Genomic DNA, 20,067 nt, shown 5'->3' on the forward strand with positions numbered 1-20,067 from the left:
ATTTAGTCAATTACCCTCTGAACTTTTATAAATAGCCAATTTCTCTCGTAAAGCTAGTTTATGAGGGAAATTGGCTAATTATAAAAGTTCCGAGAAGTAATCGGCTAAAAACAAAGTTAAGGGGAAATTGGCACCTCTATACAAATTCTAGGGCCAAACCGACAAATATCTCTTTTGTTTTTTCTCTTACTTTGGTAAGAAGCAAGAAATATAGAATTTTGGAATTTTGATTCACTGTGGAGAAGCAAAGTAATATCCATGGAACAAGAAATTCTCTTCATCCTTCACAAGTAAAGTGCTTCTTCTATCCTTTTTGGGTACATTACACATAACTCAGAAGTTTTAAGATCAATTTTGCATTCTAATTCTCTCTTCTCCTATTTCCCAATCCCTCATATGCTCACCTTTCATTCATAGCGTGTAAAACAAATCTTCACCTTTGAATTAGCTTGGAATTGTTTTGAATGGCTGTGAATGAAAGGAAGGAATAGGAGGGAAGAGAATTTGGATCTGTCAATTTTAGGGTATAGGTGGGACATGACATAGCAGGGCTCGCTATTGGTGTTCTGCCGCACAAAACACCCGGTCCGACAGGCCGTATGTTAGAATACCACCTCGCATTAGGTTGGATCAGTGTGTTCAGGTGGAACCAAAGACACAAGTTTGGATCAGTGTATGAAAGGTGCCCTATAAATGGCGTGCTAGAGCAACCCGCAGAACATAACAAACCTGTTAAATTTAATTTCACTACCAATAAAATTAAGCATTGACCTCAAATCTAAAACCGAAAGGCCTTTTTTTTTCTTCCTCGATTGTTTCTTTACACAATGAAGATCCGAATAACTCTCTCTACAATTTCTTTACAACCTCCGAATCCAAAAATGTACAGCTAACTTCTTCTTTTTCGTCGGAATAAATGTACAGCTAACTAAACAAAGAGTTGCAACACTCTTAAGGGATCATCTTCAGAGTATCGTCCTCGGGTATGGATGCTGATGAAGAAGAACCGCTATATTTGCTGGGCATTGGTGTATTCCTTCGAGAACTGCGTTTTGTTAGGACAACTGCGGGCTCCTTCTCAAATTCCTGGGCAGGTGCTTCGTTCTCGCTGTCATCTTCACCCTTGAAAACTGGGTGGATGTATGCATTTTGAAGGAAGCCTTTCATGTTCAGATTCGGCTCTCTTGTGCGTTCTAATGTATCTTTCATCATTGCTTCCTGCAATCCACCATAAGAAAATGTTCATCACAGTCAAATCACTTCGATCAGCACAACAAAGAACAAGGTCAACCAATAGTGAATGCAACAAACCTGCAAGGGATGTCTGATGAAAGCAGGTTCATAACGGCCTTTGCAGAATCTATGGAACCATATGGTCAACACTGGGAGTGTGATGAGCAGTGGAGTTGACTGAGCAGCTTCTTTTGTGCTTAACAATCCCATCAGCAGCAGTTGTGAGACAATTAGTGCCGTTATGATGCGCCCGTGGACATCAGGCCAGAATGCCGCAGCACTTTCATACTCTTGATTATAGACGTTTATAATCTAGAATCGACCAACGAAATGAATTAGAATTTAGCAGAATTACTCAGTCAAGAAATGAACATCTCAACCAAAAAATAACTAAACCCTTCTCTTGGAAAATGTCGCAACTTACCTGATGACGATAAACAACATATGCCAGGGCAAAGAATACTATTATGAACGGAAGTAGGATTGGTGACACCACAGCATAAACAAGGCCAAGTAAGAAATATAGTTGTATTTGAGGTTCACCGGTGTTGAAACCAAGGGTTCCGGGATCCATGGCTTCTTCCCTATCCTTTTCAGTCTTCACCAAGAAGAAATTTTTCAGGTGATATATAATCAAGGGTTTCAACCTTAGAATCTCACCAGCAATTCCGGCCCACCCATCAACCATTATATAAGTGATAAAGAAGGTTGCCTTCATTGGAATTGAAACACCAATTGTCTTCGGGATCCTGCAAATAGCCAATTAATTATCAAAATTTTTTGCATCAAACAGCACTGTCGATATCAGATACAGAGCAGACGAAGCTTATATTCATGGGAACTTTAACGAAAAACTCCATGTAATGTTCATTTTAACGAAAAACCACATTTTTACTCTAAAAAGTCAATCTAGGTACTATTCACTTACAACACCTTTTGTCCTTTTCATTAAAACTCAAAGTTTTCAAGCTCTTTTTATTAGTTTTCCTTGTATTCATTGCAGTCTATCAATTTATGCACACAAGAGATGATGTCAAAACTTGATTAACTTGCCTTCTTCCACGATCTCATGTTAGTGTATTTGTATGAAATGAAAAATTACATTCCATTTAACTAACCATCAGGATACTGCAAACTAAAAGGAGTTGAGGTGCAAATATAAGGACATACTCATTGGCAGATTGGTGGATGAATTCATCTAGTTGTTGAAATGCAGTTCCAGTGATTATGCTCCCAAGAAATACATTGACAAATTGGAAAATATAATATCTACTAGCCGATCTCCTCTCTAGAGCTGATATGCTACCGAAACCTTCAAATTTGGACATTACCATCAATATAGAGGGAAGGAATATAAGAAAAATCTTCAAAGCAATTCCAGGCAGGAAACCTTGGATAAATGATTTTATGAATTTCCTGCATGAAAAACGGGATGTTGTTATTGCAAAACGACGGTAAAAAAAAAGTAATTACGGCTGACCATCCAGCCAGGGAACATTCAAACAAAGATGCATTATATAGAAAGAAAATACTCACACTTCAATAATGGGCTTTAGGAAGGGGACTGCTTTCTCAATACCCTCAATGTTTGCAAGGGACTGTACAAATGCAATGGGGATCATAAAAAAGAAGGTGAGGAAGAAGAAAGCAACGGCAACTACAAGCCTCCTAATTGTCAATGTAACATATGGGATAGCCAAGTTATCCCAATAAACATCACGGGGTTCTGGAGCCCACTCAGTCAACCATATAGTTGGGTTTCTGGATTGTTGAGCTTGTGCACAAACAGCGGCACCCCATCGAGTTCTGAAGGAAACAAAAGCTGCTGGCATGATAGATTTAGGGCTACTTGTAATCTTATCTCTCTCCAAGGATATCTGTCAACAATAAATTTGATTTGAAAAAGAAAGAACATAAGTGTTCCTAGGGTGCGTTTGGTACGTGGGACGGGACGGAACGGGACGAGGCGTTCCGTCCCGCGTTTGGTGCGCCAAAAATGGGTGGAACGGGCTGTTCCACGGGACAGATTTTGGGTGTTTTTGCGTTCCACCTCCCCCCCTGGAACGGGTTTGTTCCACGTCTGTGGAACACAATGTTTTACCATTTTAAGACAAATATACCCCATGTCTTTTTCAAAAATTACACCTTCGTTCCGTCCCGTCCCGTCCCGTTCCGTCCCGTCCCGTCTGCGTACCAAACGCACCCATAATGATTGATCTATAAAAGACAAAGAAGTAGGCAATCAGGACTTGAGCTAACTCTGAACCTTTCCTTGTCCAGTGTCAAATAGAAGCAACAGTGAGCAAGACTGGTGGAACAAATTTTACAGTAGTTAAGGGATACTTACTTCTTTTGATAGCCTCTCAATCTCAGATGTATAAAAATCAATTGCATCCACCCGTTTACCCCAAAGACCAAGAAATCCAGTCTGCTCACAAGACGTTGTTAATGGAAATGAGAAATAGCATGATGAAAAGAAAAGGGAAGGAAACAAAAAGAAAAAAACGAAGAAAGAAATCAGAAGAATAATGCAAATACCCTCTTAGATGGCCTTTTAGATGAATTTCTAGAAAATTTAAGTTGATAGTAGTCAAGCCAATTCTGAATTTTCTTCTTCTCATTGACTAATTCAGAAAGTTTACTTGCATTGTAAACAACCTGCATGCAAATAGTTCAGTAAGAAATTAAACATATAACCGAAATACATGGAAGAAGAGCACAGGTGTAAGTCCCTTTTCACAGTAATCATTACAAAAGTTAACATACTGACGTGTTTGCATGTTTATTACTATAGAACAACCCTACTTTATTTAGACCCCTCTATAGTTGTGGAAAGCAGAGCAGGGAATGTTGAAATTGAAATTTTTTTTTTATAACTTGAACGCCCGTTTCTGTGTGAATCAGTATTAAGGATGTAATGAAAAGCCAAAAAGCAAGATGACCAAACCTGATGAGTGAGATAGTGGTCTGGATGGTTGACCAGAAAAAAATGTTCCACGAGCTGACTAACTGTTTCATCAGGATCTGGTGGCACATTTCTAACCAGTACCTACACCAAATTTTCGTATTTCACAACAGTTAGATCCACAACAGTGTAAAAGAAATGTTTATGGAACACCAATTTTATAGTTTTCCCACTAAATAATGTAACTGGATAGTGCATAGGAGTAGGAATACATCATGTAGAAAGATAAACGAGAAAACAAGACTCGGTACTATATAAACATATTGAACATTTACAATTTAATGATGTAAATTTAACTGCTTGACCCCAGCCCTTGCTAGTGGCTGTTAATGTTATGTCCCGACTACTGTGCTTCAATGTCAATTTATTTATCACATAAGCTTAAGAATAATCAAGTTGATCTTACTGTGAACTGATCAGGGCGCCGCCGTTCTGATGCAAGAAAATGCAACCTCATTGTTGCAACCTTCTCGTACTCTGTTTTCAATATGTAGCATGTCCAAATTGTAAAAGCATAGGCCATTACTAAATGAGTCCAAAATCTGCATCAGATGTTAAATAATCATGGGAAGGTAAATTTCCTTGAAATGCAAACAAGTTTCAATGCATAGTAGCATATAACTGAGTCCCATCAAAAGTAAATGATCACCAGAAGGATATAAACTAGGCAATTCTCAATTTAGATTAAATCTTGCATATAAACCTAGAATGCTAATTACCCTCAGTTGGGAAAATTAAGAAAATTAATTCCTCAAGGTCAGATTTTTAAATAATTAGGAACTGCGTTTGCAAGAAATTAAAAGTTGGAATTGAGGAAAAAAAATAGCAAAACTTAAAGGAAAGTGATGCAATAGTAGAGCTTAGTGAAGAAAGTATTGCATACCTATGTGATCCAAGAGGAACATTTGAGATAGAGAGCTCATCTATGTTGCTGTATACTACAGTTGAATTCTTTAGGGTGCTATTAGTCCAATTGACTGGAACCATGACTGCATAGGCTAGGAATGCGATGGGAACAAAAATTTTTAGCCTGCACTTTAAGGGGCCAAAATCTCGTAATCAGTCGAAGAAGGCAAACATTATAAATCACATCTAGAAAGAAGAGAAGTATTCAGTTGACATATTACATTCCGCCATTGTAGAAAAGCATTTTATGCAAGGAGAAGAGTTGCAGAGAGGATATGGGTTGACAATATACATGAAACACTTGCAATATGCCAATAAAATTATCTTACTTATGTCAAAATATAAGGGGACACGGTCTTAGCGAATGTGAAAACTCTCAGTTTAAAAGTTCTGTGTCTGTTATGTACCACAACAAACATTGTACTCATGTCCTAATTATGGGAAGTTGTACACACATCACATATTTAGATGCTAATTAGTTACATAATCAAAGAAACTTTAACATTTACACTGTCAAAAGCAACGACTAAAACGATAAATATGATTTACCAAAGCATACCCTGTCAAGTAGATCCTCAAGTAAACCGCAGAGTCCAACCCTGCATGGTCAACTAGCTCAGGTTCTGGCATTTGTAATGCAGCAGGCATCCAATTCAAGAATTTCGCATATGACCTGAAGTCCAGATTCACAAACTTGCTTACTCCGCCAAACGGACTACACCTTAACCCTTTAAGATACCATTTTGGAAAGTAGACCCTATCATTGATGGGTTGAATCCGAAGTATGGCAAACGCCAAAAAGAAAGCAAATGCAGTGAGAATATTGATAGCTGCTGCAACTGCGATATCATTCAGTGTCGCCATCTCTTGCTTCAAAGTAATATATGTGAATGATTCTCCTGTAAAGTTGGAGAAAACAAAAGGTAAACTTTATACTCTCAATAAATAATTTACACCAGGATAAGAAAAAGATGGGGAGGGTGGTTTGCAAACAGCACCGTTCAGTATTCCTGATAACAAAGAAAAGAGTGATTTTATGATGATTTTTACCAAGGAATTATGGAGTTAGTAAAATCCTATTCCATAGTAAGAGGAAGAGAAGAGCCTTGGAGTTAGTGTTTCACTGGAAAACAACGTCCCTTGATGGGAATATCAATTGGCTCAAACTTCAGGCCTCTACTTATATAAAACCCTTGTGGTTTTAAGTTATAGAAAAAGGCAAAATTGTAATTTCACATATAACTTTGATAGTTTCCAATCCCATCAGTATTAACCCATAATTATGATGCTACTAAAACTAAGGTCTAGTAGTATTCCTCAGAGTAAGTGGAAGGTTAAGTTCCCTTTTCATGACCTGCGGGTACCAAATAAAAATGGAAAAAAAAAGATAACATGACGGTTATTATAAATAAACAAAATAAAAAGAAAAATATAAATGTATCCAAAAGGAAAAGGAACACATGGGGTTCCCTTTAAATAGGCCTAAAGATCTGAACTAAACCCAATAACAGAAGCAAAGTGTTATATCGTTTAGTGCATCAAAGTAAGCTTTTCGCATCATCCCAAAATATAAAACAGAATTAAGCTTCTAAACAAAAGCAAATCTTAAGAGGAGGAGATTTTAACTCGTAGATTTAACCCTAAACAATTTCAGTAATTCAGATGCCAACAGTAAGAATTTTTTTTAACAGTATTACAGCAGTAAAACTGATGCAGGAAAAACCAAGGGAGTCTCGGGGAGACAGGGGATGATAACCTGGGATTCGCTCAACCAGGGGCAACGGAGCTCGCTCACGTCGCTAATCGTGGATTCGCTCACACAACCAAGCCAAATGCTTGATTGGGGAAGGAGAAATCACTCACTTCAATTGCACAAAGCAAAATATAATTTAATTCATTCAAGTCTCCCATTCAAGGCTTTCTATTTATAAACGTTTACAAATTAATAGACATTAGTTTCCATGACACCCTTACAACTCCCAAAATAACTTAACAAATTCCTAAGTAATTAAATACAAAACTTTTGTTATTCCAAAGCATATTAATGGTTTCAAATTGTTTTCTCAAAGTCTTCTTCCCGCATCAAAAACGAATCCCTCAAATCTAGCAGCAATGAACAGGAAATTTGGTTGAATAATCTGTCAACTCCTTTGTATTGAAAGGTAGATTAGAACTTAGAACTTAGAACACAAAATTTCGGGGAAAGAGAAACATATTTGTCAACGAAAACCGAAATTTTTCTCTCACATTTTCTCAGCATCCAAACAAGCAGTAAATCCTTTTTAGTGTTTGCCAGAACAACCAAGGAAACTACTGATCAAACTTCTCATCGATCCAGAACTAAAACATCCATTGGAAAATGGACTGAAGAGTACATTTTCTCGGCAACCAAACAACCAACAAAAGTTTAAGATTTTACACTTACAAAAAACCAAATCAAGTAAAGATCGAGTATTTCATAATTTTCTCGGCAACCAAACAAGCATTAAAGTTCAAAATCCGAAAGCAGCAGAAGTAGTCTTTACCTGTATTTCGCCGTACGAACTGAATTCACTCCTGCTCTCCTACCTGAGCTACCTCCCTCCCTCAGGTCCTTGAAACGCAGCGTTTTCAGTTCAACTGGAAAGCATGGAAAAACGATCGAAAGTCGCAGGCGGGGGAAGACAGCGTGGCTCGTGCTAAAATGCGCCTGCTCCGGTGAGAGAGCGTCGCAATCTTTTGTTTAAAAACTTAAAAGGCGTGAGTCGAATGATATTACATTGATATTACAAACAGTCGCTTCCGTTACCTTTTTCTCTTTTAAAATTTTTAATTTTCATTTAATGGAAAATCAATATATATTTGCAAAGTAATTTTCACATGCGTGTTTTCTATATTTCTCAGTCTTGTATTTTTTCGTTTTCTCTAAGCATTTTGATTGAATAAATTAATATAAAATTATGAAATCAATTGAGAAATAAGTACATAAAAAAATAATCGGGAATTCTGAAATTATTTGTAAACCATGAAAGAAAAATTAGATTATAAAAGATGAAAATTACATTGTGTGGGGAGTGAGTGTGACTCTATTGGGGTCAATTTTATGCACTAAAAATGAATGTGGCATTTCTGTGAACCCAATTACCGTTGACACACATTAAACTTATAACAATAAAACTAAAAAAAATTAAATTTATAAATAGGTATTAGCTAATAATTAAGATCGTAGAAAAACCACACTCAATTTAAATGCCGAAAATTTGGTCTCAGATTGTATTTCCGGATTCAGCAAATTAAATGCAAAATAATAAGTGGGCCCAATAGGATTTGGTTGTCTGCATGTGGGAAGGTGAGTTCAGTGTCTCTTTATGCCTGCCGCTGAATAAGTTATAAAAAGGAAGACTCTCAGATTCAAACGGCTACTATTTTATGTGTTTTGACCGTTGGATGTTGACACGTGGCCCACGGCGTATGATCCGAGTTCTAAAAGCACAGGACAAAGACTAGCGTCTGTCGTCCGAATCTGAATGAATAGAAAGAAAGGGTAAAAGAAGGAAGAAAATAGTGGGATTTGGTAGGGCCCCCTTTCCGTTTTTCGTCGGTGCAGATCGGCATTCCATTCATGATCCGCAGCGGCACCAGCGAGTGCGCGGACATCTTTCTTATATAAATATGTCAAACTTTCCCACTTGTTTGTCACCGAGAGCAACTTCACTCCGCTAAAGCAACAATTGCTCCGTCAATTAAGTAAAAACAACTATTGCCTTGATGAATAGTAACTGCCTCATGTCCCGCCACTCGCTTCTCCAGCGCTTCCTCTCTCATCAACCAAACCTTTCCTCCATCACCACCGCCCCCATCTCCCGCCACTCGCTTTCCTCGGTGATTCTCCGACAACCCCTCTCCGGCACCAACATTGCTAGTCGGAGATGATGAGCAAATTAAATGCAAAATCTGAGTGCGAATTAGAAAGTCAAAAGGGAGTATTTTATAAAAGCTGTGGTCCAATAGGATATCTGCAAGTAGGAAGGTTAAGAAGAGGTCGGCACCTCCCGTCACTCTTAAGACTCAAACGGCTATTTTCTGTGCTTTGACCGTTGGATGTTGACACGCGGCCCATGTCGTATGATCCGACACGTCATCAATCTGTCATCTGAATGAAAAGAACAGGAAAAATGAGGAAGAAATTTGTGGGATTTGGTAGGGGGTATTTTTTGGTTTTTCAATGACAAGAAAAGGGAAAAGGGAAAAGGGAAAAGGAGGAAGAAAATTGTGGGATTTGGTAGGGGGCCATTTTCGGTTTTTCCTCGGTGCAGATCGGCATTTATGATCCGCAGCAGCGGGTAAACAGTAATGCGATCTAGTCGTATTTATTTTGACTTGTAATATATAAATGAAAAGTCTTAGATTCGATTCTCCTCAAAAGTAAATTAGAACCACATTATTGCTAGCTCATTATGAGGTTAAATTTACACATCTCCTTAGTATAAATAGTATCATTTGTTCAAAATAAATATTTTGAAATAAATATATCAAATATTCCGACTTGTTTGTCACATGCACAAAGGATACAAAATGACCCCCGAAAAAGAGAAAGACATCTTCTCCGGATCTCTTCTACCAAGGCTCATGGATCAAGTGATCTACATTCTTGAAATTTAATCTAACTGCTAAAAACAGAATCCCTTTTCAAAGTTATAATAACTTTAGCTGTTGGATCAAATTTCAAAAATCACTTGATCCGAGGGTCTTAGTGAAAGAGATCCGGATCGAAAAGGGAGAGACAATCTGATCAATTATTGAAATAATATAATCATATCTTAGGCTTCCTCCCTCTCCCCCACCCCTTCTCTTATTCTTCGTCTCTCTCTCTCAGGTCAATTTGATCAATACACAGAACATCGTACCTCATATTTTACAAGGACACAATACAAACACACAAGCAAGCTTTGGCAATGCTGCTGGGAAACTTGGAATACTAAAGTGTGGCGTTTTTAGTTCTTTTGATGCACGGCAACCCGATGGATGTCCATCTCCTTCAACATGACAGAACGCCCGCACGAGTCGCACGGGGCAGTTCTCGACCCGCACGCACTCTCGTGCTCAGACAGTCCTCTCATTCTGTCCCGAACATCTATAGCGGAGCTTCCAGCTTGAACCATGTCCCCACAGAATCGGCACGCAATAAGGCGAAGGGGGCAAACTGAGGCTTGGTGTTGCACCTGCACACAAGGACAGAAAGTTTCAGCTGTTAGGCCCGTTACAAGAAATTCATAGAAAAAAGATGTTTAATTTAAATGGGAAAATTTTACAAATGAAATTAAATGAAAATGGAATGATGCAATACGGAAAGGGGTAGAAAATATTGCTTACCATCTCTTCCTTCTCGAGCACAATTCCGCAGGGGCAGTGAAGTGGCTCATGGAACACTTTCATGTGCTTTTCCATTTCCCCATGATGAAAAGCTTGCTCACATTTTGGACAATGAACATGATTCTTGGCCTCCTCAACCCTGAGAACAACTCCGCAACCAGCATGCTGACAAACAACATTATGTCTGCTACAATAGGCTTCATGAAGTCCTATAGTCCGACTGGGTATATAACGTTTACAATTCTTACACTCCACAGTATCCATTTCCATTGGTGATGAGGACAAGGCGGCCTGCTGACCTACTGTCCAATTACTGTCACCTTGAACATTCACAGATACTTGGTACTTGGTTGTTCCCTTAAATCCATACACACCAACACTGTAAGTTCCTGCTTCCAAGCTCTTGTCTTTTGAGCTAAGGATCAATACCTTCGAACCAATGTCATGGGAAGACCATTCATGCTGGTGCCTTGTTGGGAATATGAGAGGATGCTTGGAGATGTAAATATCAGTATCCCCAGAATTTGGCTCTGCTTCTATTTTCACCTCAATTTTGGCGTCTCCCGAAGCAATTTTCTCCCAAGTATCATTATCTATGGAGAACTTGTAATACGAATAGTGCCCTTCATCAACCGTTCCAGATTCTGATGTTCCAAATGTAAGTGGTTTAAGGACATTCTCATGAGTCTTTTCCGAATCAGTATCAGCACCAACTATGTCAACTTCAATATCTGTTTCTAGAACAGATACACTTGAAGAGGGTTTTAACTCAAGGACCTGTAACTTATAGACCAGCTCCCCGTAGTTGACTGTAAATATATCATCTTCAGAAAGGGTGGCATGCTGACGAAGGCTTGTTTCGAGGATGGCCTTGTGATTGGGCAAGTCTGAAAAACCTACCCTAAGAGGTTGAAGTTTTGCGTAAGTCCCTTTAGGAAGCCATACATAGCGAACTTCTATCAAAGGAATATTTGGTGTATCTACCGGAAATAAGTTCTGCCATACATGAGGAGGTAGCCCAACAAAACCTTCGTCTGCAGTGAACTCCAAAACACCCGAATGGGTGCTCCTGCCCTTCCCCTTATCAGCATCAATCATTTCTGAAGAACCCTCTTGATGAACTGTTGACAATTTAAAGTACAAGGGTCCCTGATCAAACGCGTTTTGATCTTGCAATTCGCTGAAGCAGGAAGCTGGCAACTTGATCTTATCTCCACTACCCTGGCAACGTACAGCTTCTAATACACGGTAAAACATGATTCCCCGTCCGACAAGTAAACTTTCTTGCATTTGTTGATCAACCTGAAGAAATATAGTTGGAGTTATCAAAAAAGCAACAAATCTGCCGCAAAAAATTTGAATCTCCCATTGAAATGATTCACTGTTACATCACTACCCTAATAACAAAGATAGAAGACGGGTTTTTTAGGTAATGTAGATTAATGGAGCATGAACATACTGATTCGGACACTATGTATTTGGTACGTTTAAGACTGGAGGAGTAAATCAACAGCCGTTAAGGTTTACCCGGGTTGTAATCATAGGCCTGTGCTCTGAAAAAATAAGGATGACATCTGAGACTGGCTATTCAATTGAAACGACATTGAATGCCCAGGCATTGTGTGTTAAAAAATTTCCAGGGATTAACGAAAAAACGAGAATTTGCAATCAGTAAAGTCATAAACTTTCAAAGCAATACTTAATTTTATACGAATCAAGTCATAAACATTCAAAGAACTGGGCGATTTTCTACAAACAAAGTCAGGAACTTTTGAACAACTACGCGATTTTCTACCATTAAAGTCACAAATTTTCAAAGCCCTACGCAATTTCGAACACTATTCCCAAATAACTGGAGCAATCAATGTACAAAACAAGCTTAAATTGAAGAAAAAAAGGGCCAATTTCAACGATCAAAAGCAATCGGGTAACTGATGGGATTTGATAAACGGACCTTGAGTTGGGCTTGGGCGGCATCGAAGAGGCGTCTGGATCGCTCGGCGTCAATGGCTTCTCTCTGCTTCTTAGCTTCTTCTTTCGCCTTCCTCTCCCTTTCCAATTTCTGCCTCGCCCTCTGCTTCCTCTCCTTCTGCTCCTTGTCCAGCTTCTCTCTCGCTCTTCTCAGCTCGAAATCCATCTCTCTCTCCTGTTTCTCTCTCTACCTCTCTCTGCTCGTTGGTCGTACTTGGAAGCTTTTTGTAGTTCTGAGAAATCAGAGTCAGGGTTCGTGTTGGTGAAGAAACCACCAAATAGGAAGAGAAATTGGTTTTCTTTCTGGTCGTTGGAAATTGGAATTCCATTTTTGTTGGCTCCGGCCTTCCAAGAACTTTCTTTCACATTTGGACTTTTGGATTCCAGAAGGATCTGGGCCCTTCGTTTAGGAATGCGTCCATGTTGGAATGCTTCATGGGCCTACAAGCCCAAATGGAATTATATAAAGAGGTACTAGCATATGTTTACATATTTTATCCATGAACATTTTTTATTTTTGTTTTTAAAATCGGAATGAGAGAGGGAGAGAGAGGAACTGTGAGTGAGAGTGGAAGGTTTTTGTTTTTTCATTCTTTTTAATAGTGATATACTTTAACATCAATGAAGCTTCAATAAGAAACACTAAAATTTAGATATGTGAAATTATATTATTGCCCATAATTTTTTATGTTTTATTTAGTTTTAGAATACATAAATGTTTAAGTGTGTTATTGAAAATATGTCTAAATAAAGTGTATCAAATGTAAAAAAATATGCAAGTACGTGTATAACGTCGGAATTTTAAAACATGTGCAATTTAATAAAACAATAAGACTTGTATGAAAAACATAAGTATTTTTCAAAAATACTTATGTATGTGTAAAATACGGGTCTCATACGCGAATTTACTAACCATGCGTGTGAGTATTGAGATTATTTCGATTTTTAATTTTATATGTTTATTTCAATTTTTAAAGTACTGTTATCGATACTCCAAAATAGTTAAGTTGTACTCCTTTCATGAAGAAATTTGCAAACAAAAAAAAACATAACACATTAAAGAACTGCATAATGATTTTTTTTAGGGGCAGAACCACACCCTAAATTTAATCAATTTATGATTCACAAAAATTATAAAATCCCAATGACAAGTTTTGATGTGGTAAGTATAATCCATCAAATTGTGTTGAGTTTTAAAGTACAATAGGTATTTATCTTTTAATTCATATAAATGACAAAGACACATATATGATGAGTTTAATCCTAAATTGCGTAATTTTGAAAAAAAGGGTTTTCATAACCAATGGGCTTTGAAATGTACCAGTCTTTCTTTTGGTCTTTTAATTTCAAAATGAATCCATATCGCTCTTAAAATTGAGCACCACACATCAATTGAGTTCTTTGCATTAATTTCTATCAAGTGTTACGTAAATTTATTGACTAGGCACACATGTACGGCCTACAAGTCCAAAATATGTTATTATCGATTTTCAGAAAACATTTGTGAGAAAAACCGTTGAAAAAGGGAAAATTTGTGATAAAAACCGTTAAAAAAGGGAAAACAAAATTCATGAACGATGATATCATGATATTGATGGAAGCCTTGAGACTTTCATGGTCCTGTAAGCCAAACATACTACACAAAAATTATAAAATCCCAATTGGACACTACGAAAAAACAAAAACAAAAATAAATAAAAAAGAGTTGGGAAGGGGTCTGTCAGACAACCGTGTGACCACCCCAGCCAGCTGAGGAGATGGCTGAGAACGATCATCTACTGCCTGAATGATCCGAGGGTCACAAGGCTGTTAATCACGCTCTGATCACACGGTCATGGTTCATCCACCAGACTGAGGTTCCTGTCTCCTTAGAAATCAAGGATACAGAGGTACAACCTATAGAACAGATCCTGTTCAAGTAAGGTCGTGAACCGTGAGCACGGAAAAGACCATATAAAGGCTATTGTCGTTTTATGCAGCGTCGATGTGGGACTAATGTTGTTGTGCTTTGTGCATTTTGCAGCTCACAAATATCTGCCGAGGTTTTGCCTTCAATTCAACCACATTGAAGACAACTACTGTAAAAAGTAAAGAATTCCAATTCAGAAAGAGTATATACCTTTATTAATAGGTGGCTCGAAGCTGTATGAACATCTAATTGGCTGAAAAAGCAACCCTGCCAACAAAATCAAAGAGTTTAAACAAAATTGAAAGAGGCCTAAGCCTTATGGGTCACCGTGTAGTTGTACAGCTTGTAGGGTTGCGTAGGATTTTGATTTTAACATTTGTTCGGTTAAAACATATAAATTGCAATGAGTGAACAAGGAGGAGCACTCACAAGGTGGACGCGAATATTGTTCGTTATTATTATCCTTTGATAAATATGTATTTACTTGGAATTAGTTGGACTGACTTCTCTGCGTTTACTGACACATGAAATAAAAAAGATTATATATGCGAGTACGTATAGTTGATTCTATCCTCATTCATTCTCTTCCTTATTTATGTCTTCATGGATTCATGACTTCATGGATTCTCTTCCTTATTTATATCTTCTCAAGCTTCAAGGGTTTGATTAAAAATTACAAACCAAAAGTATCTGATTAAAAAAAAAAAAAAAAAAGCATGAACAGCAACTACACTACATATATATGTAGTGTGAGTTTATATGAGTTTCGATTGTTTGGTATCAAATTCTTCATTTAAGAGAGTCAAATCTAAGACCTCTTACATATTTAAGATTGCGGGAAAAAATCACTAGATGATTGTACTAATCGCGAGAGACGAGCACAATGAGATGCACGTGGGCTTAAGACGTATTCAGATGGGTGTGAGTCTTAAGATATGTGTTTTTGTGGCACGCCAGCACAAAGGCTTGCTTGCTAGCTTCAGGATCTGCGTATGGAAAAGTGTTTGCCTTTACTAAAGGTCCAATTTATTTCTGAGAACATTGAACCATAAAAAACAGAGGTTAACTATTAAGTACTATTGAGAAGCAACCTAATAGCGCACCGGACGACTGAGTAGGAGGTCTTATTATCATAAAAAACTGTCTCAAGGGTAGCATAACCCCTTGCATATCTGAATGATGCAGTGCCTGAAACCACTGAGACCTCTTTAACCCTCTCAAACTGGCGGCTGGTGCCTTGTAGCTCAAGGCTGCTGCCATCGTACCTATTGGTGAATGCAAGTGACATTGACACATGCACATTGGAGCCAGACAAGGACGAAGCAACTAGAATGCCTTGAGCTCGACCTACTTGGGTCGATCTCTTATCGGGAGTTTCGGTGATGGGATCGTCAATGGCGAAAATGGTGCCGAATGAGGTGAAAGACTGAGGCTTGCCTTGGATGCCTGTGATAGGGACAACAGTGGCATTCGGTCCTGACGCCAAGTCTTGCAAGTAAAACACTATGGTGGTTTCTCTAGGACTTTGAGCTTTGGCAAGAGACATGAGCATGGCTAGAAGCAATGTTGACAAAACTGACATGAGTTTGGAGGGTCTTGAAAAGGAACTTAATGCCATTAGTGAAAATAACAACAAATTGAGCAGCAGAAGAATTTGAGTGAATATTGGAATTTTCTTTTTGCAACTGGGTTTGTTCATGCAATGGTTCCAATTTATGGAGAGATGGAGACGGTTAAAGTTGTCAATTTTCTGCTAGAAAACAGACGTTATGTAAGTTATGAACACAAGATTCTTGTTATTTTGGGACGTTTAAAAAGTAGTGACGGCCTGATGGGTATCTCATGTGAGACTGCTGAACATAGAGCATGCCAGTGGAGGTTCAAATTTAGGTTTAAAATTCAAGCATAGAGAAGACCAAAATCATACATATACGTATACGTGAATCCAAGAAAATGCAACGCAGCAGTACATATAGGTTTCGTTTAGTGTCTAGGATTGGCTTGGATTGAATAAACTTTAATTAAATGCACGTTGAGCAAAAACGTGGATGTCAACTTGCATATATGTAGTTTGTCCAATTAGTTTTCTTCATGAAAATTATCTTCTACCTTCAATTAGGGTTTGAGCGGTCATATCACAAATCGATTAAAATGGAAAGGAAGGCACATATAAGCGTTATATTATATATCTGTAGACATCGAAATTTCGGTAAATAAATGTTGACAGATAAATTAAAGTGTCAACGCTCATGTATTACATAAATTTTACACGTAGCGCGCGACTCAACGAAAATTGAAATGAGTTGGAAAAGTCATCAAATAGGACACATGTCAACACCTGGCAGAAACAACTTATTTCATCTGGGATATTATATTCAAAATTAGGCCTTGGAAAATTCTATAAATACAAGCTCATTTCATTCATTTGAGGGGACCAAAATCATTAGGCAAAACTCTTGAAGCTCCGAAGCTCTAAAACTCCGAAGCTCTCAAGCATCCAGGTTCCCGAATAATCAAGAAAGCGTTCTTCGTTCATCGTTCATCCTAAGATCAAGCCCCAACGGCCATTTGGATCAACAATCATCCACCAATTCAAGATCAAGCCCCGACGGCCCTTGAAGAAAGTGTTCTTCGTTCTTCGTTCTTCGTTCATCGTTCTTCCAAGATCAAGCCCCGACGGCCCTTGGATCAACCATCCACCAATTCAAGATCAAGCCCCGACGGCCCTTGAAGAAAGCACCATCGTTCATCATCCGTTCATCCAAGATCAAGCCCCAACGGCCCTTTTGGATCAACAACGTCGACAAATCCACACATCCAACCATTCTTCAAGATCAAGCCCAAAAGCCCTTGAAGATCCGTTCATCACTGTTCTTCAAAATCAAGCCCAAAAGCCCTTGGAGATCCGTTCATCACTGTTCTTCAAAGATCAAGCCCAAAAGCCCCTTTGAAGATCCGCTCAAATCCACCTTCAAGATCAAGTCCACGGCCCTTGAAGAACGTTCATCCTTAGATCAAGCCCAACGACCCTTTGGATCAATCGCACATCCACAAATACACACCTTACGGAGATCGAATCAGAGGATCAAATTAGAGAGAGATTGTAACCCAAAATCATCTAAATACAAATATTTGTTTGTGCACGTTGTTCTTGTCTCTTTCGTTTCAGGAATTTTCCGTGTTCACAATATCATTTCAACTTTCATAACCTACATAAGTAAAAATAAACACCTTTATCTCACTCTTTCATGGATATTGGATATGTCGGTATTGTTCACCTTTAATAAAAAATCACATTTTTACCTTTATTTGTCATTTTTCATTAAAACTAAAGTTTTTTTTGGACTTTCGTTAGTTTTCCTCTTTTTTTTGTGTGTGATAGAAGACTAAGGGTGCGTTTGTTGCACCGGACTAACTCGGACTAAGCTGGACCAGCTTAGACTAGACTAAGTTGGATTGGCTTAAAATAGACTTAGCTGGACTGGCTTAGACTATACTGAGCTGGACTGACTTAGTGAAGCGTTTGGTACAATGTCGGACTAAAAAGAAGGATAATAACAAATTACAATATTATATTTTTTAATTCATATCTAATAATATTATATTAATTAATTCTATCTTTTTTTATTCTAATAAAACTCTCCCTCTCTCTGGAAGCCTCCATCTTTTTCTCCCTCTTTATCTCCCTCGTTCTCTCAGTCCCACGCTCTCTTTCGCTTCCCTCTTTTTTCCGATTAATTGCCAAATTTTTTTTTTTTGCAAAACAAAGAATCGAGCTTGGTTTTTCAGGTTTTTGTTTGGTGCAAGATTCCAACTGGAGAGAGCTTTCCAAGTCCGTGGAGCGGCGGAACCGACCTACAGTGATGCCTGGCGAGTTGACCGGCGACGAGTCGGGGTTTGTGAAGTCGGGGAAGTGAGAGACGGTGATGGCTTGGATTTCTTGAATTCGTTTCCATCAAACCCAATATTGCAGATTTAGAGATCTTCTGAGATGGAGAAGAGGGATGAGGAGAGAGAGTGAGTCAGAGAAAGGGAAGGCAAGTTGTTGCTCAAGCCTGGGGCGAAGCGAAGCAACATGAATGTTTAAGTGTATTATTGAAAATATGTCTAAATAAAGTGTATCAAATGTAAAAAATATGCAAGTACGTGTATAACGTCAGAATTTTAAAACATGTGCAATTTAATAAAACAATAAGACGTGTATGAAAAACATAAGTATTTGAAAAATACTTATGTATGTGTAAAATACGGGTCTTATACGCGAATTTACTAACCATGCGTGTGAGTATTGAAATTATTTTGATTTTTAATTTTATGTGTTAATTTCAATTTTTAAAGTACTGTTATCGACACTCCAAAATAGTTAAGTTGTACTCCTTTCATGAAAAAATTTGCATAAAAAAAAAACACATTAAAGAACTGCATAATGATTTTTTTAGGGGCAGAACCACTCCCTAAATTTAATCAATTTATTTATTTTGTTTTATGTATGTGTAAAATACGGGTCTTATACCCGAATTTACTAACCATGTGTGTGAGTATTGAAATTATTTTGATTTTTAATTTTATGTGTTAATTTCAATTTTTAAAGTACTGTTATTGACACTCCAAAATAGTTAAGTTGTACTCCTTTCATGAAAAAATTTGCATAAAAAAAAAACACATTAAAGAACTGCATAATGATTTTTTTTTAGGGGCAGAACCACTCCCTAAATTTAATCAATTTATGATTCACCAATGACAAGTTTTGATGTGGTAAGTATAATCCATCAAATTGTGTTGAGTTTTAAAGTACAATAGGTATTTATCTTTTAATTCACATAAATGACAAAGACACATATATGATGAGTTTAATTCTAAATTGTGTAATTTTGAAAAAAATAGGTTTTTATAACCAATGGGCTTTGAAATGTACCAAAATCTTTATTTTAATCTTTTAATTTCAAAATGAATCCATATCGCTCTTAAAATTAAGCACCACACATCCATTGAGTTCTTTCCATTAATATCTATTAAGTGCTACGTAAATTTACTGACTAGGTACACACATGTACGCCCTATAAATCCAAACTATGTTATTATCGATTTTTGAAAAACATTTGTGATAAAAACCGTTGAAAAAGGGAAAACAAAATTCATGAACGATGATATCATGATATTGATGGAAGCCTTGAGACTTTCATGGTCCCGCGTAAGCCAAACATACTCCACAAAAATTATAAAATCCCAATTGGACACTAGGAAAAAACTAAAACAAAATAAATAAAAAAGAGTTGGGAAGGTCTGTCAGACAACCGTGTGACCATCCCAGCCAGCTGAAAAGATGGCTGAGAACGATCATCTACTGCCTGAATGATCCGAGGGTCACAAGGCTGTTAATCACGCTCTGATCACACGGTCATGGTTCATCCACCAGACTGAGGTTCCTGTCTCCTTAGAAATCAAGGATACAGAGGTACAACCTATAGAACAGATCCTGTTCAAGTAAGGTCGTGAACTGTGAGTACGGAAAAGACCATATAAAGGCTATTGTCGTTTTATGCAGCGTCGATGTGGGACTAATGTTGTTGTGCTTTGTGTATTTTGCAGCTCACAACTATCTGCCAAGGTTTTGCCTTCAATTCAACCACATTGAAGCCAACTACTGTAAAAAGTAAAGAATTCCAATTCAGAAAGAGTATACCTTTATTAATAGGTGGCTCAAAGCTGTATGAACATCTAATTGGCTGAA

At 37.7% G+C, this 20,067-nt stretch overlaps 3 protein-coding genes and 2 non-coding genes across 6 annotated transcripts; all 5 read right to left on the reverse strand.

The window, feature by feature from the left end:
• Positions 1-779: 779 nt before the first annotated feature.
• Positions 780-9,089, reverse strand: LOC103427194 (CSC1-like protein At3g21620). Of its 2 annotated transcripts, none has more exons than XM_029097009.2 (12): positions 7,630-9,089; positions 5,664-6,003; positions 5,082-5,228; positions 4,605-4,740; positions 4,181-4,282; positions 3,772-3,891; positions 3,581-3,661; positions 2,770-3,110; positions 2,404-2,649; positions 1,658-1,982; positions 1,312-1,545; positions 780-1,218 (listed from the first exon to the last, which is right to left on the reverse strand). In XM_029097009.2, exons 2-12 carry the CDS (start codon positions 5,966-5,968, stop codon positions 952-954), a joined length of 2,304 nt encoding a protein of 767 aa, XP_028952842.2. In that variant the 5' UTR covers positions 5,969-6,003; positions 7,630-9,089; the 3' UTR covers positions 780-951. The 2 variants fall into 2 exon arrangements, with proteins under 2 accessions (XP_028952842.2, XP_028952843.2); XM_029097010.2 differs by having other exon boundaries at positions 5,082-5,233; positions 7,630-7,828.
• Positions 9,090-9,582: 493 nt separating this feature from the next.
• Positions 9,583-12,777, reverse strand: LOC103427167 (uncharacterized). Its single transcript, XM_008365240.4, has 3 exons — positions 12,411-12,777; positions 10,457-11,758; positions 9,583-10,305 (listed from the first exon to the last, which is right to left on the reverse strand). The coding sequence occupies exons 1-3, from the start codon at positions 12,591-12,593 to the stop codon at positions 10,078-10,080; spliced, it is 1,713 nt and encodes a 570-aa protein (XP_008363462.3). The 5' UTR covers positions 12,594-12,777; the 3' UTR covers positions 9,583-10,077.
• A 1,364-nt stretch (positions 12,778-14,141) lies between these two features.
• Positions 14,142-14,355, reverse strand: LOC114822854 (small nucleolar RNA U3). The gene has a single exon (XR_003771043.2). It is a non-coding gene; the product is annotated as a small nucleolar RNA U3 (small nucleolar RNA).
• Positions 14,356-15,405: 1,050 nt separating this feature from the next.
• Positions 15,406-15,954, reverse strand: LOC103422384 (dirigent protein 22-like). The gene has a single exon (XM_008360450.4). It carries the CDS (start codon positions 15,952-15,954, stop codon positions 15,406-15,408), a length of 549 nt encoding a protein of 182 aa, XP_008358672.3.
• A 3,662-nt stretch (positions 15,955-19,616) lies between these two features.
• On the reverse strand, positions 19,617-19,830 carry LOC114822853 (small nucleolar RNA U3). The gene has a single exon (XR_003771042.2). It is a non-coding gene; the product is annotated as a small nucleolar RNA U3 (small nucleolar RNA).
• Positions 19,831-20,067: the final 237 nt, after the last annotated feature.

This window comes from Malus domestica, chromosome 17 (genome assembly GCF_042453785.1).
Source record: "Malus domestica chromosome 17, GDT2T_hap1".
NCBI lineage: Eukaryota > Viridiplantae > Streptophyta > Magnoliopsida > Rosales > Rosaceae > Malus > Malus domestica.